General features: G+C 42.9%; 1 protein-coding gene across 2 annotated transcripts in view; it reads left to right on the top strand.

Moving 5' to 3' along the window:
• The first annotated feature begins 4656 nt into the window (after nt 1–4656).
• Nucleotides 4657–27486, top strand: part of gabrb2b (gamma-aminobutyric acid type A receptor subunit beta2b) — a 46300-nt gene continuing 23470 nt past the window's right edge. The window contains exons 1-4 of one of the 2 annotated variants that reach the window (XM_076274622.1): nt 4657–4739; nt 4867–4958; nt 5495–5562; nt 24566–24786. In XM_076274622.1, coding sequence (XP_076130737.1) covers nt 4657–4739; nt 4867–4958; nt 5495–5562; nt 24566–24786 — 464 coding nt within the window. The remainder of the gene's footprint in view (nt 4740–4866; nt 4959–5494; nt 5563–24565; nt 24787–27486) is intronic. The other variant, XM_076274623.1, reaches the window with a different exon arrangement.

The following is a 27486-nucleotide window of genomic DNA, read 5'->3' as shown; positions in this document are numbered from 1 at the left end:
AACATCAGTTGAGGGGCTGCAACTTCACTTTTTAAAATGACAATATCCTGGCAGGACTGCTGTTGTCAGTGATATAAGTATTTGAAATGAACATGGTTTCTTAATGTCTAGTGACATACCAGGGCCATTTTATGATTAATTGAAATACATTTTTTACATACGGTTCCTTTAAGTGATTGTTGAAGTGTAGTTTTATTGCGGTTGTTGTTGGCCACAATCATGCCTCACAAACTCCTTCACGAAGCACACACGCAAGTTGTAACTCCCTTTTCACAGTAACAGGCATTGTTCCTGAGACTCTTCCCCAAAACACCACTACTCCCTCTAAAGTGGTGCCACCCCAACATTGACCCAGGTAACATACTGTAGCCTATCATAAAACATGACACACATTAACTTGCGGACACATAACATTCTTAAACTTAGACACGCTACAGTAGCCTATTATATATCCAAAGTTGTTGATAGAATATAATTGGCTATATGTTAGTTAAAAAATATTTTTTTTATATTCAGTGTGGACACTAGCTTCTAGACTTCACCCAGCTATTCAATTCAGTTTGTATATGTCCATGAATGTGTTTGCATATTTAGAGCTACCATTTGTGACTGTGTTTGAGTCAGCCATTTCATCTGGCTATCAACTTCAAAAAATATACATTTGGTTGCCTTGCTTGGCCATGTGGAAATCTTTCAAGGAACTGCAGAAACACGTTTCCTCTGACGGAATAGCTTCAAGTCTGGCAAAAAAACCTTAAGTCAGGTGTCAGTTTGGAAGTGGTGTCAGTCAAAGTGGACCTGAATAAAATGACCCCAGGCAAAATAATAGTAGCCATCTAAGCAAACCGCCCACAGGATTATAAACACTGAATAACAATATGCTATCCGGGTCTACAAAACATTACTATTACTAGAGAAACAATGGTATGCAGCAAAATATGACTAAGGCAGTAAAGAACTTTTGATGTGGGTTTGTCATCCTGAGAAAACTAGTCACAAACCTTCTGTCAAAACATACTAATTTTCTGACTCACTTCTGACCATTTCTGTTAACATGCAGTAAGTTTCTGTCCAGACACTCAACACTTGATCATCAAACTATCATAATCATGATTCAATAATTTTGAAAAATAAATAATTGTACATATTGGTAAATTGTTGGTAGATGGTTGGTAGATTGTTGGTAGATGTTATTTGACATTCTGACCAAATGAAAAAGATGTAAAATGTTATCTTTAATTATAAATACTTTTAAAGATTTCTTAACATACATCGAGTGTCAGCAAGGTTATAAGAAGCTTGTAAACATCTACATCAGAAACAGGGGTAACACAAAACAGATTTATGAATATATTAACTCTTTAATGTTTTTTGCAGTGTGACTGTTAGTCTGTTGCCTTGTTTTTAATACTTATAGCTGGTCAGTAAAGGTTAGCAGTACTTTTGAATTCTGTTCCAGTTTCATGTTATCATGATCTAATTGCCTGAGTGTTCAAAGGGTCAACCTGCAGCCTGGAAGGTATGCAGCCTGCTTGTTATTGACAGTCACACATGGGTGGCTGCTTGTTGGTAACACTGCCTGTAAGCGCTATACTTCACAGCCTTAGTCATTGAAGAGCTACACTCACACTGTTTCATTAATGATGCTTGTGCTTTTATGGGTGTTTTATCAGTGCTGCTATAATGAGGATGTATTCGATATACCATAGCTAATCTGTCATGTCATGAATATTAAAATGTCCCGTCAAAGCTTTCATCAGAACATGTTATTTGCAACTTCGTCATCTGATATCCCATCTTTTAAGTTGGTTACATAAATAAAAAAATAAACAAATAAATAAATCTGATGGAAAAAAAATAATTATATATAAAACTGGTCAAAAGTTTGGGGTCACTTAGAAATTTCCATTCCACTCCATTATAGACAGAATACTAGCTGAAACATTGAAGATTAGCTCCAATGTTTTCTCGGTTATCCTTTTAAAATGATATCAGATTAGTAAACAGAATGTGCCTTTGGAACATTGGATGAATAGTTGCTGATGAATAGATTAATGTACATATTACATTAAAGATCAACCATTTCTTTCTACAACAGTCGAGAACCCTTTTGCAATTATGTAAGCACAAAATGTAATCTAAAAAAAAACTACTGCCCTGATTAAAAAAAAAAATATTCAACTGATTTTGATCAGTACTGTATATTTATATATATATATATATATCGCAAATCCATATACGGTTGTGACGCAGATCCATTCAGATCGGTGCATGAGAATAAGCCTGGAGGCGGGCTTTAGCTAGTTAGCTTTAACCACTTAGTGGCCCCCTGCTGGACATATGATGGAACTGAAAGATGATTGGAAAAAAGGAATTTCCTCTTTGATGCTGGTTTAAAAAAGGGCACTTTTGATACCAAAATACAATAAAATTACAACTCAACCTGAACTATTTCTTTGTTGCTTCATTCCGGCTACCAGTGATCATTCAGTCAATAAAGTCATGATAACATATGAAGGTCAGGTGATTGGCTGTAGACTCTGTGTCCCAGGCACCCCATTAAAGAGAGTTCCTGGGCTGAAGGCACTACATGAGGCATCTGCCACTAAGATGAAGGAGAAACCAATTGATCAGTCTTTCTCCAGCTGACTGCGCTACCCCGTGATATGTCAAACTAGTCCTTGAAAGGCAACATACGCATGTCATCGTGACCTTGAGAAAAATAGCAAGTGAGAGAGAATAGAGTGAGAGAGCCTTTGGTCAGACCAGGCTACTGAGCCAAAGGGTGCCTACAGTGAAACTCTTTTACACTGATCTCAGGAACAGCTTTGGTTCAGGAGACATGGTGAGCGTTCACACCGGCCGTGGAGCCAGGCAAGGAAAAGAGAACACAGGAAGGGCTACTGTTGAAATGCAGACTCCAGTAAGGGAATAGAAATGATACACAAAACATTTTCAGATTTATGGTTTACACTAGATGTTGTAACGGCAAATTATTTTAGATTAATAACATAACTGTACTAAGTCAGGGATAGGCAAATACAGATTTACGGTCATCACCTATCAAAAACGATATGGTTGGAATATTGAGGTATAGAGTAGAGACATGGATTTAAGCATTATGTAGGCTTATGTGTGTTTAAGCTAAGAGGCATGGATTTGATTCTATTCTATTCTATTATATTCTATTCTATTTATCTTGTTTTGCACCTGCATTCTGCATGCTTGTTAAAGGTCTAAGCATGAGGGATTTCAGCATCATCAACACAATACTAAAATGTACATTAAATTGTAGGCTACTGAAAAAAAGAGTCAATGCTCATTTACTTACAGTAACACAAGTTGGTTAATACAAATTGCAGTTACTCTAAAGGAACAGGTAGTTCTTGGACAGCAAGGTCAACCTGGGGTTAAATTATTGTGAGACAGGAGGCGGCAGTGATGGAGGAAGCCAGTGGCATTTAAAGCCATAAAATCAGTGAAGACCTCATTACTCATGTGATAGTCTCAGCCCACCTCTGCTTATTTTAGCCCACCAAGGCTTTTAACCCTCGGCAATGGGATGATGGCTGTGACTTTCATATTGATGTGTTATTGTAAAATCCATCACGATTCATCCTTACTCTAATAGCATGGAAGACCAATGGATGTCCAAAAATGAATGAACTTACGCAGTAAATGAATGACTGCTTGACATACTGCCTGCCTGAATGAATGACTGGATTGACTGACTGACTGACTGACTGACCGACCGATTGACTGCATGAATGAATGAATAAATGAATGAATGAATGGAAACAACAGGCACAAATAACTCTTGCTGTTCATAGGCCTACAGTGTTTTAGGGATTTTGTTCATGTCATAGGCTATTCTTAGTTTATCATCTTCATAAGAACTTTCAAGTTTTCAAAATAAACATTTAAAGGAGTTTTGTAAATGTTTTTTATGCTTTATATAGGTCGAGATAACCTGCAATGACATAAGAACACAAATTTTCCACAAAATCTTGGCAGGTATGTCCACAATTCTTTAAACATTAAGCAGCCCACTACTTTCAATTACTTATTTTTGTGCATAACTATCAGATTGCTACATGACAACTTGTTAAGCATAATTATCTGGTAGCTATGATTTAAGTAGAAGATGTAGACGGCATGTCTGAGTAGCCTTTATGTAATAGCATCCATGCAGTATGTGGTGAAAGGTTGATGATATGAACGGATCGCTACATCAACTCTAACAGACATCTTTTGAGTATTAAAGTTGCCTCACTTTAGATCACATTTTGGTAGTTTATTTTTTGTTTCTTAAAGGTTGCGGAGGTGTCTAATTTCACGTCAACAAACGAAAATCCGGCACCAACTGTTTTTTTTTTCTTCAGATGCCAAGGGGTGAATGTCTGACTCCACGATTCCAGCAGAGATCTCATTGATTCCCGCCTGGGTCGTCAGCTTGGAAGAACCCTCGGTTTCCCCTTTAAATTGTTTTCTCTGCCTGGGAAATTACACTACCGACAGCATCAGCACCGCTGCTGGTGCTGCTTGCTGTTGTGTGGACTGTGCGCATGCGCCGCGTAGTGGAATTACTGCACTGGCCAGAATAAGTTGGATCTCGTCTGTCTTCACAGAAATACAAAAATCAAGGCAAAAAAAACTATGACAATCCTCAGAATGGGGAAAAAGAGGTATTTCGGAGTTTGGACGTTTCCTTTAATAGTTGCCGTGGTGTGCGCACAAAGGTAAGCGTGCCGATATGTCTTAATTTATCACTACTGTGCATGGAATGCTGAACTGTGTTGTTTAAAAGCTTCTAATTCTCCGGCTCTCTCTCTCTCCCCCTCTCTCTCATACTCTCCCTCTTTCTAGTGTAAATGACCCTAGCAATATGTCACTGGTAAAAGAAACTGTGGATAGACTGTTGAAGGGATATGACATTCGCTTGAGGCCAGACTTTGGAGGTAACTGAAATAATCAAATTGATCATTGATCATTGTAGTATTGTGTTGTATGAATCGCTGCATCCACTGGTATAAATTCAAGAGCACATGTTTCCCAATTAGCAGCAGATTAGGCTAATTGGGCCACGCCGTGTTCCTGTAGTACAGATAGACAGACGAAGTCCACCCTGTTCATTTTTGGACACCATGGAACTTAATAACTCATTTGATTGCAAAGCATGTCATTGATCATGATCCTGACAGTTTTTATTCACCGCCGTAGTCATTATAATCACTATTCAATTGAAACCCTCAATACCCGGAGGCTTTCGCCCCATAATCATCTGGAGTGACAGCAATCGTGAGTAATTTAGATATTTTGACGGCAATTTCCGTCGTAATACGATTCAAGTGGGGTTGGTACTTCTCAGTGAACACATGGTCACAAACTCTGTTTCTGTTGAAACGTATCTTTATGAATTGATGTTATCTATTAAGAGGAAGATGCTAAATTACATTACAGAAAATTACATTGCGAACCATTTGTGGAATTGCAGGTGCCCCTGTGGGAGTGGGGATGAACATAGATATCGCCAGCATAGACATGGTATCTGAAGTCAACATGGTGAGTAACTTACTCCACATGTGTTTTCTCACAATGAACACACTGACTGTGCCTAATAGGTTGTAAATGTAACGTCTAAATCTGCCCAGTATCACGGGTTTACTGGGAAGAAGCTTCCCTCTCACCATGACTGGTTATGAGGTATACGCTGGTTGTTACTTTCAATCACGCACCTGCGCTCAGCTGTACAGCGTTTACAGTCAAACATACCGTCACATCATAAGGAATTATTGTTCCCTTGCTGTGGCTAATTGTAACAGGACCTGCTGTATAACATAGTAGTCCATTCGCCTTTGTAAGTCCACGTGTTGCGCAGAACAAGGTATCGGTCCTCTCCAAATGTCACCAAAATAGAAATCATATTTTTGGGTTAGCGTCATATTATAGTGGGTAATCCGGATAGAAAATCGGCATCATGATTACTAAATATTAGGTTTTGTTTAAGTGTGAGTTCAAGAGTAAAAGTTCAACAACACTGCATTGTGTTGAGTTTACTTTTATATGCTCGACAGTAGGAAAGGGGACAGTTAAGTTTTTTTTTCAAGCAAGGGCACCCCCTAGCGATGGTATATGAGAACTGTTGACCGTGGAATGAAGCTTGGAGAGGTGACGTCTCTTTCGACCTTTGAGCAGTGAGTGAGTGTTATTGTGACCTAGGAATGAACAGTTCCTTCAATAAATGTATTAATTCACAGCAGAATAGAACTGGCAAGGCAAGCAATGATTCACTGCTCAAAAATAAGCAATTCCTCACCATCCCACATCTGCTGCTATGTAAACCTCCTCAGAGCCAAAGGGGCAGATTGAAATAACCAGTGACCTTTCGTCTAAATGCTTATGTGCACCACACATGTATGATGTTAATAAGTACAGAGTCATGGGAATTCAGAGAGACAGAGTATACACATATAGATAGACACTTATGCTGAGAAAGAGAGGTATAAAAATAAAAAGTAAAAGAGAAAGGGAGATGGGGACACACACATAGGAGTCCTCCCTCTGCTTGTCCATGTGTCTGGCTGTGACTCTTCACATTCATTCATCTGAATTAAACGCTTATTTTCCCCTGGCCAGCCCAAGTGAATGTCCAATTCACCATGAATGAACACTGACGTCATGGCAACCCCCTGTGGCAAAACAGGCCCCCGCGTCGCGTCGTGTTGTGGCCATTCAGCAGGAAACCCTTCCCACATCCCCCCTGTTTGCATGTTGTAATGGGAGAAGTTGGCCTTCTTCGTGCCCTCTCTGCGTGGTCAAGCCCATGATAAATACTGTACCCTAATCCAGGCTCCTGCTTGAATTTCCAAAAAATTTCTGGTTTCTACCTGTTCAGATAGGTGAGGTGTTGACAGTATTCTGTGATCTAACTTTGTCTGTGGCACGATAGTGTTGGTTTAGTGCTGGTTTGTTGTTGCTGGATTGGCTTTTGATTGGCGGGTCTGTAAGACTTCAGACTTTAAATCAATCTAGTGCTGATGGCAAGGTGTGTATTGTGACTAAATCCCGCCTCACATCATTGGTCAAGGCCAAGTCTTTGGGTTTTGTCTGAGCGACAACAACGTTCCTCTTGCATAATCATGTCTCTGATCAAAAACTGGAGCTGTCTCTGTCAGATCTGTGATGGCTGCCAGGTCTAGTTTTTATCCTCTGTGATTTGGTCAGTGTGGGGCAGCTGATCTGTTTCGCAAGGAGACTGAATCTCTCTGTCTCTGTCTCTCTCTTTCCATTTCTTAGTCTATGTGTCTCTCTCACTGTCTGTCTCTCTTTTACTTTCTCTCCCTTTCTTTAACTGTCTGTCTCTCTTTCTCTTTATTTGTCTCTCTCCTACTGTTTGTCTTCCTCTTTCTTTGTCTTCCTCTCTTTCTCCCACTGTCTCTCTCTCTCGTTCTCTCAAACTCCCTCTCTTTCTCTTTCTTTGTCCTTGTCTTTCCCTGGCTGTCTGTCCTTTATTTGCCCCCTAAAGCACGATTTCTCATTGAGCACCACGTGGTTCTTAGGAAAGGTTTGGTCTGCGGTGACAAGAACTCTTGTCCCAATGCAGAAGGGGGATGACGGATGGCCCAAACCAGGCTGTTTGATTACTGCCAGTGAGAGCCCCTTCATCTTGGGCACTGGCCACTCAGGCCCCTGCCAGGTGGCATCATCTTTTACTGCAGCAAACGACACAAACCTGCCAAGCCCAAGCTTTATACCCGACCCAGAGAATATTGGACCCGGACAACCGGATCTGCAGGTCGGACCCTGATCCGGATCCGGTCTGTGCCAGGGCTGGGTCCGGTCCAGGGTCTGATTCTATCTGTTGATCCAAGAGCGCCTTCCCTCTGCTCAGCTTACCCCATTGAATAGTGAGGGGAAGAGATGCAGCCAGAGGGAAGGTCAGTAACTGTCCAAGCCACACTATCACAACACCAAATATTGACCCTGGAGTAGGAGTCTTATCTCTCTGGTGGCGTGTGGAGTGGGTGTCAGGGTGGAAAGGCGGAGCAGCCAGCCAGGTTATCCCTATTGTTTTCTAAGCTAACTTAATGTTATAATTGATATTGACAGAGTCAAAACGCTCTAACAGATCAATGCCGAAAAAGGGGCTCTTGCCTGGAGTGGTTTGAACTTTAAGAAAGGTTTTCTTCCCCCAGAAATCCATAAGAAGATATCATTGTGTAAAAATATTTTTTTGTGGAACTTTTGTGGAAAATGTCAAGCAGATTTGTGGATATGGCATTCTATTGAATTGTGGAACCTAAACCTTGTGGTGAATTTTCATGAATGATTTTCTCCTCATACTATAGTTTCATAGTATACTTTTTTTTTCTGAAGAAGCTGCATGCAAACCTGAAATGCCATACATAATTCTTCTGTACACTTGCTTGTGCTCCGAATAGGACCATTTTTTGAGAGTCCCAGGTTTTGGCAGACTCCCCTCTACTCAGTGGAGATTGACCCAGCTGGTGGTGTACTGTGTGAGCGATCTTGGGAAAAGAGCAATTCACATTAGTCCTTCATTAGGCCTTCTAACATGCACATTGCAGAGGGGGAACTTAGTCAGGTGATTTAATGATAATAAAAGCCAGTCGCATTGAATTAGGTGACGTGGTCTCTGGAGAGGTATCCATTGAGTGCAGTGGGTGGAATGGGTGCAATATCCCTAATGGCTCCATCCTGAAGTGTACAGTACTTCTAAAAAAACAGCAAAACAAGATGTTGGCAAAGTCTCAGTTTTTTTACCTTGAGAAGGGGAGGGAGCACTTTACTTGACCCCTGCGTCGTGACTGCTTTGATTGTGTCAAAAGTGTGGTTGGGTAGAGGACATATCCCATCATTAGTGGCCATGACAGTTAATATCCAATGATGTAACAGAGTCACCCAGTAATTATCGTTAATTGTCATGACAACTCCCTGAATGTTAGGTGCTATAATTATGAGTGCTGTCGTGATAATTACTGGTAATGGTAAAATGACACCGTTAAATTGGTGGGAATTATCTGTCATGAAAACTTATGACAGTGTTTGACACCTTCCATAACATTTTTATGGCATGGTTATGCCAGGCTTATGTTGAAAGGTTCACAGAATGGCTAACTGAAAGAACACTTCCCTCTTTGTTTTGAGCCAGGGTGCCATGGAGACCAGCTACTGTGCTTTTCTAAAAAAAAGAAATTGTGGCCTTTTGCAAATGATATATTCATTTGAACAGAAACATATTCCCCAAAATGTGTTGCCCGCTAACTCATTGTTTGATTTTTGTGTGGCAGAGCTTTTGTGGATCCCTGCCATGTGCGCTGGGGTTATCAAGCTGCTCGGTGGATGAGGCTCTCTTGCTTTCAATGACCCTGTAGCCAAATGTCTGCCAACTAGCATGATCCAGTGACCTTTTCAAAATCCCAGAGCCCTTCGGCCCTCAGTCCTCTCTAGCCCTCTCCAAGAGCTCTCATCCTTCTCTCTTCGCCTCCCCTCTCCTCCCCTCTTCTCTCCTGGCTCTCTCTCAGATGCATTAAGCCAAAGAGAATGCACACACAATTATGACCTGATTAGCATGATGACTTTTTTCTTGGAGTTCCACTAGACTTGTTCAAATATATATATATATATATATATATCCCTCTCCCTGTGTGTGTGTATTATGTGTGTGTGTGTGTGTGTGTGTGTTTTAACATTAACAGTTCACTTGTGTTTTTAAGTGTCAAAATTGTAGTGTAATGTAATGTTTTATTACATCAGTATATGTTACTGACCGAGCTGGGTGCTTTAGGTTATGGCTTTATCTATGCAGAATATAAACAAGGTAAGCAGTCCTGACTGTGAATTGTATGTCATCATTAATATATAGCACAGCTTACTGGTTGTGCAGTCTTCTCACTGAATAGATGTGGGTCATATAGAATGCTTCATATTTATCTACCAGCTTCCAGCTTGTAGTAAATGCGAAGACTGTGAGATAACCAGGCATTAGGAATGAGCATATGGAATTTACTCCAAGAGATTAACTGCTTTTCTACTAAATATACATATATGTTACAATTTGCCTCTTAAAAGGCATATCACATTAATCTCCATAATCTCTGTTGAGATGTCATCTGTGTTGTTTGGACTTTAAGACTAAAGGGGTCAACCTATTTGAATATGTATGGACTATTGAGCAATGCATACATGCTCGAATCCTTCAGCAATATTGTATTCAATGGCAGCATTCCATGACACAAATAAACAATTTCCTCTAGTTGTTTTTATTACTACAATGCAAGCCTTGGTTACTTTGTTGACTGGCCCTGTCTGCTAAGTCCAACTTCAGGTGATATAAATGGCTCTGTAGTGTTATATATAACAATAAAAATGCAGACTCTGCATAACATATCCTTAGACTTTCATACTGCCTCCCAGTGTGTGTGTGTGTGTGTGTGTGTGTTTCACGTACTGTAGCGTGCCTTTCTAGTCCCACTCAACCGGCAGCAGGGCCCAGTATTATCATCTAGGGTACCTTTCACTTTAACCCCCTTTTAGTTCACCTAATTACACCTCTGTTAGCCAACCAAGCGAATGGCCGCTGCCGCCGCCCTGGCAGCCTAACCAGCTATGTATCTTTTATGGGCAGGCTCATGCATTATTTAGAAAAACAATGTAGAGGGAAGCCATGCAGCGAGTGTAGACCCAGGGGAAATAACATTGGAGTTATAGGATTATGGCCATACTGCATGCGTGTCCGTGCAACAACAACATGCTGTGCAGTATTCATAGCTAAGGAGCCTCTGGAGTCCACATGGTCATGGACTGGGAGTGTGTTCCAATAGGCAGAGTGTGTGCAGGGCAATGGTGGGAATACATTGATTGTTTGGGAGTTTTAGATCATATCAAAGCCCAGAGGGATAAGATGATGATGTTGATGATGATGATGGCGATAATGACGATGATGATGATGATGACAATGGTGATGCTGATGATGATAATGACGATGATGATGGTGACAATGATGATGATGATGATGATGACATGTAAAGACAGCTGAAAGAGAAGGAGAGGGATAAGATGACGAGGTAGGTGAGGGTGAGGACGATGGTGCTGGTGGTGTAGTGGTGGTTAATAATGGACATTGCTTGTGACGGTCAATTTGTTGCTCAATCTAAAGAAGCAATAGAGGGGAGAAGGAAAAGGGTATGATGCTGATGATGGCAATGATGAAGATGGTCTTCTCAGTGATGTTGTCATCGTTTTCTCCTATGGAGATGAGAGCAATATAAATGTGCACACATACAGTAACACTTGAGTGGCCACGTAAATGGAATCCTCCTGAGTTGAGGGCCCCCATCTCTCTCTCTCTCTCTCTCTCTCTCTCTCTCTCTCTGTAGATGTGAATTCCCTGCCTTGTCTGTGTGATTGAGCTGGCTGGGCTTTGGAGCTTATTTCTCTGTCCTGCCCCCTCTTCTATCTGATGCTCCTCCAGCCCTCTCTGTCATCTTCTGAGATTCCCTCGGAGATGCCGCCTGAGCCAGTGGGCTGACGCTTATGGACTGGCCTGTCTCTTTCCCCTCTTTCTCTCTCTCTCTTTCGCTGTGTCTCTTTCTCTCTCTTTCTCTGTGTGTGGTGCCTCAAGCCAACCCTATTAGAGGGAAGGATAGATGGAATAATAAATTGAAAGAAGGTAGCGATACCACAGCCAAACACCTGTCTAGACACACCCAAATCAACTTTCTTAGCCTACATGCATAACTGCATCATTTACTGATGAGCTGCTCAGAAAAGTGGAACCTGATGCATCACCACTGTTGACATTTGATAGCATCACTTCCATTGAATTAGCTTATGCTGCTACACCGCTGTAGGTGGCATGCTTGTCTGAATCCATCTCCATTGGGCCTAAGTGATGTGCTGCACGGTCGAACGGCACAGCTGCCGGTGCTGAGGAGGATGCCGATGCCTCACCACATTTTTTTTCCTGTCTCCACTTGAGCGTTTCATTTTTAGCTCCGCAGAGCGATCGGCACCGAGGGAAAGGTCAGGTGCCCCGTCTCAGTCACCTGAGTGGCACATGCCGCTGTAAGTGTCATGTTCAGTGTCAGAGTAATTGTCGTAATGGCTGCCTCTGAGCCCAGATATTTCCCCCCATTCACATCAGCCGCTTCCATCCATGCCGCCGCAAAGCGCAATAAACCCCTAAACTCGACACACCCGCAGTCTGGCGCTATTAAACTTATTGAAAAGGGAGAGGTGGGTTTCCCATTTAATTGGAGGTGGGGGTTCAGATGGGGGATATAAACAGTTTGTAGTGAAATATGCGCCCGAGCGGATTAATCAAAGAGGAATTTTAGCACGTTGGCCATATTCCTGCTCTCTTCCCTTTCTCTGTGAAGGTGCAGGTAGAGCATGGCATATTTCTGTCTGAGGCCTTTATTGCCGCCTTTTCGCAGCATTGATGAAGATATTACATCACCCCATGATGTGTCATCATTATGGCCACCACTATATTATATGGCTGTCTCCCTGAGATCCCATCCAATACATCATCTGGATGTCATTGCCTTTAAATGGAATGAGGACTTCCTATCTTCCACATTATTAGACTCTGAATATTCCTATCTCTGCAGCACAAGCGTGGCAGTGCCATTTGACTGCAATGGATTTGATGTGTTTAGATATGTGTTCACAAGGCCTTTGGATGCAGGCAATTTGTGAGTGGTGTTTATCAACAGCACTTTCCTTTTGTTGAAAGACCACTGGTGTTGTGTATTGATTATGCTAAAGGGCCTTAGATGGCATTTAAATGTTATTTTATCTTACATGCTGCAGTGGTGGGGGGGGGGGGGGGTAATTAAGGGGATGGGATTTAAGACTCTGAGACCTACGCCATTTCCCAGCCTCTATCGCGGCTAAACATTAACATCCACACCCGTAGCACCTGCAGCCCATCTCCATCTAAGCTCAGCATGAGTGTCCATGCTCGATCATTATCAGCTTGTTGACCAAAGCTCTCCAGCACCCCTCCTGTCTCCCCTGCTCCTCCTCAGAAAGACCCTTTGGGCGATTATGGGGATAATCTATGTCATTTCCATCAGACTTCCCTGTGTGCATGTATGAGAAATGACTGTCAGTGGGAGGACTGGCTGGCTCGAGGTTTTGTTTTTCATTGTGCTGAACCATTTTGTGCTGAAGGAACTGAAAGTCCAGAGTGCATGAAAGCTTAATAAGACATAAGAGAGCTAACTGACACATTAAACACCAGACTCATTATACAATACATGTGCAATACACAGAATGTATGAGGACATATGACTTTTAGCTCAGGGAATATTAGCTATATATGTTAGCTCAGGGAATATTTCAACATGGATATGCTGGTGGTGTATGAGTTAAAGTTGGGAAAAGGAGGAAACGCATGGCCATCTCTCTCCCTCCCTCTCCCTCCCTCTCTCTCTCTCTCTCTCTCTCTCTCTCTCTCTCTCTATGGGTAAACACCGTAAGCCAGCCCTGCTGATGCTGCTGAGCTGGGCTCGCGTGCAGAAGAGCTTTGTCCACTATTACACCTGCTGCCGCTGCTGCTGGCCCTGGGGGAAGTCAGGCAGTAAAGCGGAGACATGCTGAATCATGCTTCTCCCTAAACTTCCTGGGCCAAAGCCTTTAGAAGTTCACCAGACTTTTTTTTGTTTTCTTTTAGTTTTTGCTGCTGATTTTGTTGTTGTTGTTGTTTGAGAGTGTGTGTTCCCCTTTCCCAAAGACTCCTTAATGCATCAGCAGTCTGTGCCACCGAGCATGCTCGGTGGACCGACTGAGATCGCTCCTCTTCTCCTCGTCCTCCATTAGTTTGTGCTCGACCTTTTCCTCCCGCATGTTGAGTTCACCCCATCATGCACCCCTCTTTCCTGCTGTGTCCTTCCCTTGTTGCCTGCTTTCCATTTTTGGCTGCCTACCTCATCCTCCTCCTCCTTGTTCCCTCGTTCCCTCTCTCTCATCTACTGTTCTCCATTGCTCTCTTCTTTTCCTCAGTCGGAAGGTGTCTTTGATCAACAACATCTGAAAACATTTGTAAAAAAAAAAAAAAGAAAAATCCTCCTTGGGGCACCATGCTGTACACTGAATAAAAAGCTTACAGTTGAAGAGAGAGAAATAAAAGGGGACTTATGAAATATTCTTCCATTCTTGCTGTAAGAACTTTTATAGTGCAGTCACATAATGTCCGTGCCAGTTGTGCTGTGAATATGGCACTTTCACTTTCCAGATAAAATGGTGAAGGCCATGTAGAGGGAGGCATTAATTAATCCTGACCTGCCTCTAAATTATGACGATGATGTGAAAGTGAAACAGGGAGTTTTTGTTAGCTGTTGCTCAAGCACATGTAAGCATTATTCTTTCATCATGTTCTAAACATTTTGTGGCAGATGTCATTTACTGCCATATATTGGTATGTTGTCACTGGCATATCTTTGGACATCAAGTGTAATGACAAATAATGAGAAGATATAGGCTAGCATCCATGAAACAGGCATAACTTATTATGTCAATCTTATGTAGAGTGGCTCAAACATTACAATGCTTTGTGTAGTGATGACGCTTGTATTTGGATCTGAATTACAACACATATCCTTTTAGACTCATTAGTGACGTAGGGAAAACAATTTAGATTCTATGAGTAAGCCCTAGTCCAGCTGGGTTCATTCAGACTATGGCACAGACTATTGACAGTGACAAGGTGTTTGCCCTGAATAGACGAACTGTGAGGGTGTACTGCCAAAAGGCTACAGAACACTGACTCATACCCCCCCACAGGAAAGGCCTGCCTTTACCACCTCACATTACAGCACCCTTGTGTCATTTTAACAACAACAACTTGCATTTATATAGCTCTTTTTCGAGGCACCCAAAGCACTTTACAATACATGGGAAACCTCACTAACCACCACCAATGTGTTGCCTCCATCTGGGTGATGCATGGCAGCTATTATGCACCATGTTCACCACACACCACTTTGAGGTTGAGAGAGAGGAAATGAATGAGCGTATTACACCAGGGGATGATTAGGGGGCCTGATTGAATGAGCCAGGTTGGGCATTTAGCCAGAACATCAGGGGAACTGTGCCATGGGATCTTGAATGACCACAATCAGTCAGTCATTAAAGTCTCACTTCTTAGTATTTCAGTAAGTACAAATTATTCAACAGAGGATCAGTGTTTAACAACAAATTTACACACTGTATAACACTGTATTACACACAGCATATACTCAGCACTAAATCTAAGCCCTAGCCCTGCTATATGTAAGTCTGAAGTAGGAATGTGTGCTTCTCATTAATTTTACTGAGATTATTCATTCACTCCATGTGTGCTGTGACTTAGCAGTGTGAAACAGTATTATAAAGCGTGTCTGTGCTATTAAACGTAAGTGACTACATGTTAGACAGTTTCCCCCATTAAACTACCGTGTACTTGAACATACTTGTGTAAGGTATGTTATGAGGGTCTTACTCATCTTTTCTGTGATTCAGGCCTAGTCTCTCGGCACAGTAGGATAGGCGGGTGTAACCATGGCGCAGTGGACTACGCTGGCACTCCAAACAGACCGGGGGTCAGAGCGGCAGGATTGGGGTGTGGGGAGTGAGCCAGGGGATAGTGGTTGGAGGGTGGATGTGTCCTCTCCAGCGCCTGGCTGTGGGTCAGGGACCAGCCAGGGGGCAGCTTGGAGTGTTACTCGACACTCGGTGTACCATGGGGCAACTCATGGCACCAGGCCAGGGGCCCAGCGGGAGGTGACCGACTGGACCTCCAGGGACCCGGGGGACCCGAACACGGGGCAGACTGGGCCAAAACAAGTAAGCATTTTGTGGAGTCAGCCAACGGTAAGCATCACACACAGACCTGCAGGGCACACTTCAATCACACCAGCAAATACGATTATGAAATGATCCATCGCAAGTGATTCACTCAACACATTTTTTTTTTTGCCCTGACGGTTAAAGTGATGTAATCAAAGGTGGGTAAATTGGGGTTCAGTTCCCCAGCGGTTGGCCTGGCAACAATCAGATGCTGCAGTAACCACTGGTGATAGACGAGGTGCCATGCTTCCGCCATCAGCCAGCAAACAGGGCTGCGCTGCCCTCATAAGCCAGGGCTTGTTTGCTTGTCATAGTACAATGGGTGGAGGGGGGGAATTGACAGCATATTGTCTTGCTCCGCTCGCTGTGGAAAACGATAATCTCCCCACCTGTCCTCCCGCATCATTCGATAATGGCCGGGCACTGGCACTACGAACGGATTAGGTGGAGTGACAAATGGATGTGGGTTAATCGCCCACACTGCTGCTGCTGCCTCTGCCTCCTCTGCCACGGCGGCCTCATCTCTGCGCTGGGCAGAGCTGTGTGGGTTGTTTTTTTCCTGAGCAGTAAGTTGCTCCACACTTACCCACTCACTCCCCCGATGCTTTATCATATAGCTGAGCTGTCACTAATGGGCATTACAGAAAGAGAGAGAGAGAGAGAGAGAGAGAGAGAGAGAGAGAGAGAGAGAGAGAGAGAGAGAGAGAGAGAGGGAGGAAGCGCTACAGCTGGGCCTCACTGTTTGACCAACACTTACCACCATTCTTTAACCTCAGCTATTTTAGTTACAGACAGCTCAGCTGGTTGCTGGTTGCCATTAACTACATGATAGGGAATGTGTCATCTTTATTTGAAGTAGCTCAAGGTGCACTGTGCTTAAAATAACAGATTAAAAGGATGTCATGCAGTGGATGCCTCATGTAGGAACCCTACGTGTAGTTATACTCAAACTAACCATTAGTTTGTCGTGCAACAGCAAGTACTTATTTAGGAGATAAAGTGCACTGATCCATTGAATCATGAATTTTGTGTTGAATGTTTTGTTATCCCTGTAAGAAACAAACATGGACATTTCTGGCAAACTTGTAATGCTGTTTGCAATGCAACATTCTACAGACACACTGAATAATGTGAGAACCCGCTACTTGACAGCGAAGCGAAAAAACAAGTGGATGGGAATTTGAGACATGCATAAAAACCTATTGGGTTTGAGTTTGGATCGCATCGATCGTAGTGAGGCATCTATTTTGTTGTCGTGTTCTGCGTTCCTCCTTCACCGGTGTGGTCCATTTCCACAGGCCTGTCAGCGCTGGGCCTGATGCGGTCCACAGGAGAGCGCGAGAGAGAGAGCTACTGACAGGCCATCAGCGCTCGTCCTCTCTCTCCTCCTGTCCCCACTCACCGGGTCTCTGAGAGCCTTCAGCAGCATTAGCGTTAGCGTTAGCAGCGTCGGAGGCAGCAGCACCGGCAGGAGCTCTCACATCTGCTTTTATTTTTAGCCGATTAATCAAGGCAGCGTCTATAGACTCAAGCACGAAGGAGTGGCTCACTGTTTATCATGCGACGAGGTGTCATCGCTCAGGAGGCCTGCCTCACACATGCACACACATGCACGCACACACACACACACACACACATACACACACACAAAGACAGGCCTACCTCTCGACCCATCTTACAAGAGGTGCGGTCGAAGCTGCCTCGGGTGAGGAGTGGCAACAGATAGATACTCATCATTGCGCCGTCGCCCCTAGTTCAGGCAGCACTAAAAGTTGACTGCAGCGGCGGCAGGGGGGAGGAGGAGGAGTAGTGGGGCGGGCGAAGGGTGGCACGAGGCGCGGTGCGCATGACAGAGCCACGATAATTGAGTTTATTTTGGGGGGCCGGCAGTCGAGTTCAGCGTCATCCGCCGGTGCTCGCTGTCAGCTCTGGCACTGCAGGATTCAAACGTGGCGTCGCCGACTCCTTTAGGTCAGAGTTGGCCGCGGGAGTCGTGAGTTGCTCTCGCTTCACTCGCTCGGGATTACTGTCGGAATAAATCGGCCCGTGTCTGTTTACTCTTGTTGCAAGTGCCTATCTTCAGGGTGACAGGTGAATTCAAGCAACACAGACGGAAAGAAAAACACGCTGTTCATTAGAATAAGGCGGCTAAACTTGAGAGCTGTTAGGTATTCAGACTGCTGGCTTCCAGTAAGAGAGGCAGAATCCATGCTGGAGTTAGTCCTTCCCCTGGGATTCCTTCCAGTTGCAGATGCCATCTTTATTGTGCCCCAGTGGACTGTGTTACTTGATGTTTTTGAAATGAGACTGCTCAATGCAAGAAGGACTTGTTGTTCCCGTAGATTGGTGTAGCACTCAAAACAGGATCTCATTTGGGTTATCCTTCTGATAAGATTTTTTTTCTGTTATAGTGCTTATACGGTCGGTTTCAGGATTTCAAGATTTCATTGGCATACTGTACAGTAAAAAGAAAGTGGAACTGATATGGAAGTGGGGTGCTGCAGGATGTGACTATTAGCATCAGCAGATATGCTAGTTTGGCTGATTGTGAAAAGAAACCCATAATCCCTCTGCTTTCAATGAGTCTATCTCATGGCTGTAGTTGAGGGAACTAACTAAAAGGGGGATAGAGAAAGAGAAGGAGAGAGAGAGAGAGAGGGAGGAGAGAGAGAGATAGCAGTGGGAAGAAGGGGATTAGGTGTCTGTGTTTCTCTATGTTCCTCTATGTCTCCCTCACTGTCTTTCTCTGTTGGTTTCTCTCTCTCTCTCTGTCCCTTATGACTCCCAATGTGCTTTCTGTTGCATGTATGAACTCCCCCTCAGCTTTGTCTCTCCATTTTGGTAAACCTGCAAAATACAGTAGACTTCACTTCATGCTGGGGACAGGCGATGCAGTTAAAGGAGGAAGAAAAGCAAAGCTAAAAGCCTTTTTATTGCACCATGTGCATGCAGAACAGACCGCTGTCCAGTGAGTTTCAGATCTCTCTTGAGTAGCTGTTTTTTTGGCTTGCTTCTGTTTTGAAGTTTCCAAGGCAGATTTTTTAATGCATAAATGTCTTTGGAAACAAATGAGTCCCTCTGAGAACAGACGGATCTGAATGCAATTGATAAAATTGTGTGGTTTTGTTTAGCGGCCAGAGTAAAACCAATCCACCAACTGATTTTTGAGGGTAACAGGAATACTAAGAAATGAAATGCCCATTCCTTTTCTGCAATTATCTGGAGAGAGACAGGTCTATCAGGCAACAATGCCTTGGGGAGCCAAAGATTGTGTCTCCTAAGAAAGCATCGTACTGCAAGCCACATGGAATCATAACACAATGCAAATGCGTGTTTGTGTGCGTGACACACACACACACACTCACACACACACACACTGCAAAAAATAACTGTCTCATTATCACATGTCAGCCATAAGTTGAGGATTGGTTTGCTCTGTTCCCAGACAGTTTTATCACCAACGTGTTAGAGATTATTATAGAGGTGTGATCCAGCTCCCGTAAGAAAGGAGAAATCATTTTTGCCCCCTCTGATGAAAGATTCTGCTAATAGCTTTTACTCTATTAGCATTGAATTGCATTAGCCTAAAAGCACAGTTAGAATGTGAATATCACTTTAATTACTATAATTATACTTTGAATGTTTTGGGGTTGTTTGTTTATTTGTTGGAATGTAGTACTTTAAAAGTGGTTCTTTTAAGGCTACATCGTAATTTGTGCCCTTCAGTATGTCATTTATTTCCATCTACTGTTCGACAAAAATTAGCCCATTTTAAGTAATTTCATTGGAGAGTTACTGAATCTCTAAATGGGTATTCCTCAACTCTGTGCCGTCATGAACACAAAGTGAGGGAAGTCTGCTAGGTTTGTCCATCAAAAGCATTCTCATTTATTACATCCATGCCATGCCATTGTGCATAGGTTAATTTGCTTGAGTGTGCTATCAAGGTAATTACAAATTTTACATTGCCACTTGCAAATGTCTTGCAAATTGCAAGTGCCTCTTTTCATTTGCCCTCTGAAGAGATTCACGACCTATGACTCAGTAAGCTCAGGAGGCCTCAGTGCACGCAACGGGTCCTCATGTCAAACGGAATAATTGGCTAATTGCTGACATAAATGCAGCATAGGGTCTGAAAGATCAATGGGGTCTTCCAAAAAAACCTTCTGAGTGCAAGAGTGTTGTCCAAAATTCGGACAAGCTACTGCAGGTATTCATCTTCAAAGAGGCTTACAAGAGGCTAGACTTATAGGCAATCATGAGTCACTTAGTATTCTGGGAGAGTGGTCTTTATTCAACAACCCTCTACCTGGCTCCCCTCTTAGTAGTTTTGGAAATACATTAAAGCAAACGTCTGACTTGGTTGTTTTTCTTGCCTTTCCATCTCATTTACTTACAAATGCAGAAGTTCAGAATGTATGAATAACAAAAGATGTTAAGTAAAAAATGCACTTTGCAGTCATAAGCCTGGTGCCTGTTTATTGAGAAGCCAAGGCATCAGTCAATGCCTGCGAGCAATTAAGAAAATTTGCATAAGCTTCATCGATCAGTGGAGCATCTAGACAAATGAGTTTAGGGCGCTCCAACAAGATGGGTTGGTGATACCCACGCCTGACATAATGAACTCCCGAGCTCTCCCAAGAGATAAGAATCTCTAATATCTGTATACATTCCATGATATTTCTCTAGGCCTGGAGATACAGGTACAATGTTTCCCACAGAATTGAATTCTATTTGTGGTGGTAGGTTTGCAGAATTAACTGTTTTTAACAAATTAGTGCAGCATGGTTATGATGCAGGTTTAAGTACGATTTAGCCAGTGGACTTTTATGACAACAATTGCAGGATTGTTAATGTTTTCTTTAAACATGCATGTAGGTTTGTTGAGAGACAAGGGTAGGCTGTGCAAAGGTGCACATATCTCTACAATGAACGAATTCCATCCAATTTAAAGTACAACATGCAAAGTCATTGTGTGGTGGTCAATGTTGATATTGTGGTGGACCGCCACAAATAAGTCAATGTATGGAAAACACTGAGGTATGATAAACTGGACTAAGAAGTGTCTTTCTGTAAAACATTGTGTTGTAAAAGTCTAGCTTCCAAAAAAGGTAGATCCGTAGAGGTGGGTGGAATCGGCTCTCATTCAGAATTCAATTCAGAATTGTGTGTGAAGAGATTTCTGCAGGAGATTTTTCCATCACCTGTTTGTCTTTTTGTTTGATATGACATACATTGTGATAGGATTTCCTTTCTCTCTCTCTTTCTCTCTCTCTCTCTCTCTCTCTCTCTCTCGCTTTCTCTCTCTGTCACACACACAGACACACACAGACACACAGACACACACACACACAAATTGCATATCAAATTGGGGAGAACAGAGACTGCATATGACAGTCCATTATGGCGCACACTTGACAAGCTGCTCATGGATGAATCTCACTGTGTTCCAATGTGTCTTTTGTCCTCTGAGAGACACGGCTCTTCACTGCAACAATACAAGAAAATGTGTGCTGTTCTGTAGATAATTTTAGCATCCATGTCGGTGGAAAGTCCGTCCATTTTACATTGTGAACGCGTTGTTTATGAAGCAGCTCTCATTGAGATAATAACAAATCCCTTAAAAGGTTAAAGTAGAAATGTTCAGACATCTGTCTATTTCTGGTTTTACATAACACATTAAGTGGAAACTCTTGACCTCAGTCTACATTGACAGCTCACTTCGCCCATCTAAGAATCTAAACTGCTCTCGGTATTAAAATAATCTGATGGACTTTCCTGAGAGGCTGGAGATATCAGTATTCTTGGGGCATAGATGTGTATGTTATAAACACAAATATTAATACACCCCTGATGCAGTCCTGATCTAGGCCAGTTGATGGTTTATAGATAACTCCCAGGCTATTTCTGTGTGGCAAACGCAGAGCATCAACTGTAAGGATTAGATTGTTCACACTTGCTAAAGCATATGAATGAACAGCAAGAAGCAAGACAGATGGAAAGATAGAGGGGGGGTATAGAGAGAGAGAAAGGGAAGATAGAGAGGGGGAGAGGAAGTTAGAGATAGGGTAGGAAAGAAGAGATGGAAACTGTTCTGTGATGGAAAATAGATAGAAACGGTTTCTAGAAACATTAGAGGTGTTGAAAGAAAGATATAGACTGATAGACAGATCTATTTATCACACATATGCCAAATACATACATAAAGTACATACATACATACATACATAGAGAGAGAGAGAGAGAGAAGGGAAATATAGAGAGAGAGAGACTGAGAGAGAGCACTGCTGTGATGTTAAATAAAGCATTTGGCATGAGGGCCAGTGGAGTTTGGGTCAGAGGGACCCCATAATGGAGAGTAGTGCCCTGGAAAAGAGCCATCCGAGGGCCTGACCCAAAATGCAGAGAAAAATGGACCATACAAATTCTGGTGGGAATGATTTGGCTCTTTCCGTTGCTACACAGTGGCCAACCTAAATGTCCCCTGACCGATCCATAATGTCCATGCACACATTTGCACAGCGGGGCTCGTTATAAACGCACACGTCTGACTTCCGTGTGTTCCCGCTCCAGCACCGTGGACTCTTCCAATGCTATGCAAATGTGTGCTGTGCCATGAAGTGAATGTGTGCGTCCTGGTTGGATTATTTTAATTGCATCGCCTGAGCACTGTCGAGCTGGACCATTAAGAGCCCTACTCCAGGTTGCCACGTGTAATTGCCTGTGGTCTTCCTCTCAAGAGGAAGCAATGGCAGTAGGGTGGAGGCTTGAAAGCATCTTCAAACTCAAACAGAAGCCATTAAACAGCATCAGCCATTAAATTCCCTAAAATGTGGTTTCTGTCCAAGAACAAGTCCTTGACACTTTGGTGCGTCTTCAAGGTAATAAGTGTGCTGTGATATCAGTGTGCTTCATGTGAAATTAGTATGTAAATTGTGGTGGGTTTTTTTGCTGTAGGGCTAGTTCTGTAGCAGTGGTCCACAGAGATTGAGCTAGTAGTTTATAATTTACCACTGAATGTTAAGCGACCTGGCTTAAGAAAAAAGGCTTGCTGTTGGGAAACTTGCTTAAAGCACACTGATATTCCTTAAATGTGATAGCCACCTCTTCTACGAGTGAGTTGGACAGTTTTGCATTTTTATTATTATTCCTCATGAAGATGCTGAAATGTTTGTTGTGGTGTAGCATCATAGACATTGTTCTCATTTTATAGGTTTAGTGTATACTGCTGTGGTTGTACTTTTTGAAGGAACATTGATACTCCTTAGGAAAAGTCAACATGATGCACACAGCAGTGATTTGGACAGTTGCAGCTTTTCATTATTCAAGAATTCTCCATGCAGCTCTCCCCATTGAGAGGCTAAGAGAATACATTTCTGTTGAACTATATGCAACGCCTCAACTCACTAACAGCAAAGAGAAGGGCAGAGCAGTCTGTCAGCTGGTCTGTCTCTCCGTCTGTCTCTCTGTTGGTTTTTCTCTCTCTTTCTCTCTTTCTCTGTCTTTCTGCCTGCAGAACAATCTCAATGATCCCTTGCTCTTTTAATTCTTATTCAACACATGCTTGCACTGGATAATTCATAGAATCCACAAGGGCACCACGTCAGCCTTGCAATTAAAGAAAGATCACATGAGATCCCCACTAGTGTAGTAGCAGTGGGTAGCTAGCACTGTAGGTAGGGAGCATGGGAGGGCTCTCTCTGTGCTCGACAGCAGCCCTGCACAAGAGAAAAGGAGTGGAGTCTGAGTCAGCCAGGCTCCTGCACGTGCACCAGGAGGAGGGTGGAGATTATGTAACGCTGAGGATGCTCACGTCTCGGGAAAGTGGCAATAATTCACGTGCGGAGGCAGAGGGCAGGGTGCCCTGCTGTCTGTACTCCTCCTCTTCCTCCTCTTCCTCTTAGTTGGCTGGATCTCTGTGTGTAGCGTGTGTTCTTGTCACCCACTCCTACACTGAGGTCCTTGGGTGAATGGGGAAAAGTGTGATCCAGTCTGATGCAGACTCCAGAGGTTTTCCGAAAGAAACTTTCCCTAAAGTCTCCCTGTGTGTTGTGGTGGATTAAGCCGAGGGAAGCCGCCCTGAGTCAGACTAACTGAGTCAGACTAACTGAGTCATGGCTACAAAGCTTCCCCAGAGCTGTTGTTGTTGTGGCTGAGAACATAATCTGCTCTAATGCAAAACAGCTCTAATGCAGAACGAGTGTATATTGTGCTAGGTGCTACATGTACTGTAGTGTAGTGAAAATGTGTGCAATGAGTCTTTGTTAAGACATAGATCAAGTTACTAAGGTATATCTATGGATCCTCAACACATACATGCATACATACATACACAACACATAATGTTTCAATAAAGAGATAGTGGTAAGTGTTACACAACTGCGAGTTTTGGTGTCATGCTATTAAAAAGGACAAATGTGTGTGTGTGTTGTGTGTTTTACGATCTGCTCCAGTATAGCACTCCATGTACTGTTCCACAGTCGGCTCTCTATCGCCATCCACTTAGTCGCACTTTTACCTGACGTGATCCCTGCTGTGCTTTCAAACTTAACCTCATCTAATATTGAAGTACTTTTGAAAGGTAGTGGAAAATTCCTGGAATACACTCTTGTAAATTGATGTTTTTTGGGTTTTTTTTACTATCATGATTTTGTAACCTGCCAGTCAGGCCTAGTAACCCACATGTGTGTATGTCTGCTCTGAATTCCAGGACTATACATTGACTATGTACTTCCAGCAAGCGTGGCGGGACAAACGCTTGTCCTACTCAGAGATTCCCCTCAACCTCACTTTAGATAACAGGGTGGCGGATCAGTTGTGGGTCCCAGACACGTACTTCCTGAACGACAAGAAGTCCTTCGTCCACGGAGTGACGGTGAAGAACAGGATGATCCGTCTGCATCCTGATGGAACTGTACTCTACGGCCTGAGGTAAAGCAAGCCAGACACACTTCAGATTAAGTACATTTATTATAGTTTACTTACGTCCATAAGTAATACATGATATCAGATATTCTTGAATTTTAGCAAGCCTAACTGTTAACACTAATCCAAAGTACATCTTTCATCATCATTTACTAATATAAAACACACATTTGGTAATGGTGATATGAAATGGGGCTAGCAACTTTTGATGGGAAAAAATGAAGCCAAGAAAACAAAGAACACTGTTTATTTTGTAGATGCAAATGCACTCGCTCTTGCGTGATATTGCTGAAATATATCACGTTTGCTGATTTGAATCACAGCTTTTTAGCAGAACCAAAACAAGGGTGGAAGAAGGTTGCAAACCAATAACGGTTTACTGCATTATTGATGATCATCAAACCATGTGACATTTCTGAATTTAGTAAAAATATTACAGCTTTCATGGTTTTCCCTTAAACATTGTTGATTACAGTCTTGTTGGCCAGCTCTTTTATCTCTGGAGTGTTATGGACCTGCTAAAAAAAGCAAATATGCACAAAGATGGAGGTACGATTTGTCTGGAGAATGTGTTTTCATTACAGTAGCTTGATGCTGTTCTCTTTAAAAAAAACAAAAAATATTTGTATCCCATCACATATTCCAGATCTGTTGTTCCACATCTCCCATACCCACATAAAGGTCATTGGGGTTCCAATCTGTATATATAAAGGCCAGTTCTATATTCAGTCATGCAAAATAATTAATGCAGCAGTGTACCATCCTGTAGTGTGCATCAACCTTTTTACACAAAAACACCACGCACAAGATAAATATGCAGTGCCCTTTTTCCTCAGATTCAGGGGGGGGAAGTAAACTCTTTCACAGGCCAGAATATCCTCCAATTCAAAGTGACACAAAACTCTTTGGGAATGAACTGCAATGGGACACCAAACGCAAACAAAGAGACAAGAGCAAACATCAGGCCCTCTCATAGAAATTCAAATGAGATTGAGAGAGACTATGTTGCTGATAACTGACAGGGACCACGTACAAATACCGGATGAATATTCAAACGGCCAAACTCATTTATTTGCTGTTCTACTGCCAGAGCTAGGCAGTGGAACGCTGCTGTAGCACAAAGCAAATACGAGAGGCTGACAATGTGTATTTGTCTCACAGTGACATTCACAACTCTCAGCTTAGATGGAAACTGTTTGCTAAATTAATTTTGGGGAATTCAAAGGCACTTGTCCTTCTTTAAATAAACAATCAAGAATAAGCTACAAAAGTGAAATACACACTCACACACGCGCACACACACACACACACACACACACACACACACACACAGTTAGTTATACAAAGTACTTGCAGTAAAACTGAAAATAGTCACTCTATTTGGGAAAGAGTTACTCTCCAGATTGAAATACAGGACTGATAGAATGCAGTTGTGTAGCTTCTCTTTAATCGTCTTTGATCTTGGTGTGTCAGTTGTCATGACCTTGAACCCTCTGTGTTGCCCCTGGGATGGGTCCCCTTATGTGACCTCACACCCTGTCACAGTGTTTGCTGTGAGTTGCCACAGAAACAGACAATGAATTTACACACTAACGATCATGCGTTGAGACAAACAGATGGGTCTCATATGTTGTGCTTGCAGCGTATAACCCGGCAACACTTATGCATACTTTAAGTAGCATGGCTCCAAATCTGCCCTAGGTTTCTATTTAAAACAAACGTTAAGAATCGTTAGCACACTTAGTGCAGATGTGCCCACACGTAGGGACTGTGCGTGGGAGAGTACTGCAACCTACGCACACGCACACACACATACACACACACACACACACACACTGTGTGTTTCAGTGTATATCTGTGAATAGGCTTCATTCATTTACAGATCATTTCCTCGCAATGCCCTCGAGGCTCCTGCCAAGGTTCTCCGCAACAGCTCCGCATCGGAAGCACGGCCTCACAGAGATCCTGAACGTTGTTGGCAAGGAACGCGCAAATTTGCCACCTGATTAAACATTTGGGAGTCAGGTGCCCGATCCTCACCTGCAGATGAAATCTCCGAGGGAAATGGATGCTGACACTAGACATATGAGCACGAGCGCACCACTCTGCCCTTGTCGTGACCCGTGATGCAGTTCACCTGGAGTTTATTCGCCCGCTAAAGCGCCATCACTGTCCAATTACCGGGCATTAGGGCGATGATATAGAGGCACTGCCAGTGCCGCCATCTCCCTCTGTCCTGACTGACTGGTTAATGCTGCCATCCAGCCTCTCTGACAGCCTGCCATAAATTACTCTGACCGCATAGCATGTGTTTCTGACAAATGCAGCGTGTTTGTCGAAAGAAAAGCGCAGTATGCTAAATAGCAAATTCTAATTACATGGTGCTAATATTGAGGTAATTAGATGGAAATAGATGGCCAAGGTAGCTACATGTAGGAGTAGATAGCATACAGATTGGCATGTAACAATGCACATTTACTACCTAGTTGTCAAGGCACTGCATGTTTTTTTTGTGTGTTTTGGATGCTGAACGAAACTGAAGCCCTTATTTTGACATGTTTTATTTTTTCTGTCAGTGGAATATTAAGTAGATTTAGGCAGGGATTCAGGGATAATTAAGGGCTTGCCTACCACATACCAACAGATTAGGGGGAGATCAAGGGAGGTTATTTACAAATGAAGGATCCCTTGATACACATTAAGGGT

Source organism: Alosa pseudoharengus, unplaced genomic scaffold (assembly GCF_046254945.1).
Source record: "Alosa pseudoharengus isolate Yale_2024_CS ecotype anadromous, Long Island Sound unplaced genomic scaffold, YU_APseudo_1.1 YU_APseudo_1.1_scf_8, whole genome shotgun sequence".
NCBI lineage: Eukaryota > Metazoa > Chordata > Actinopteri > Clupeiformes > Clupeidae > Alosa > Alosa pseudoharengus.
The sequence above is the reverse complement of the archived record's forward strand: the minus strand, read 5'-3'. Positions and strand labels throughout refer to the sequence as shown.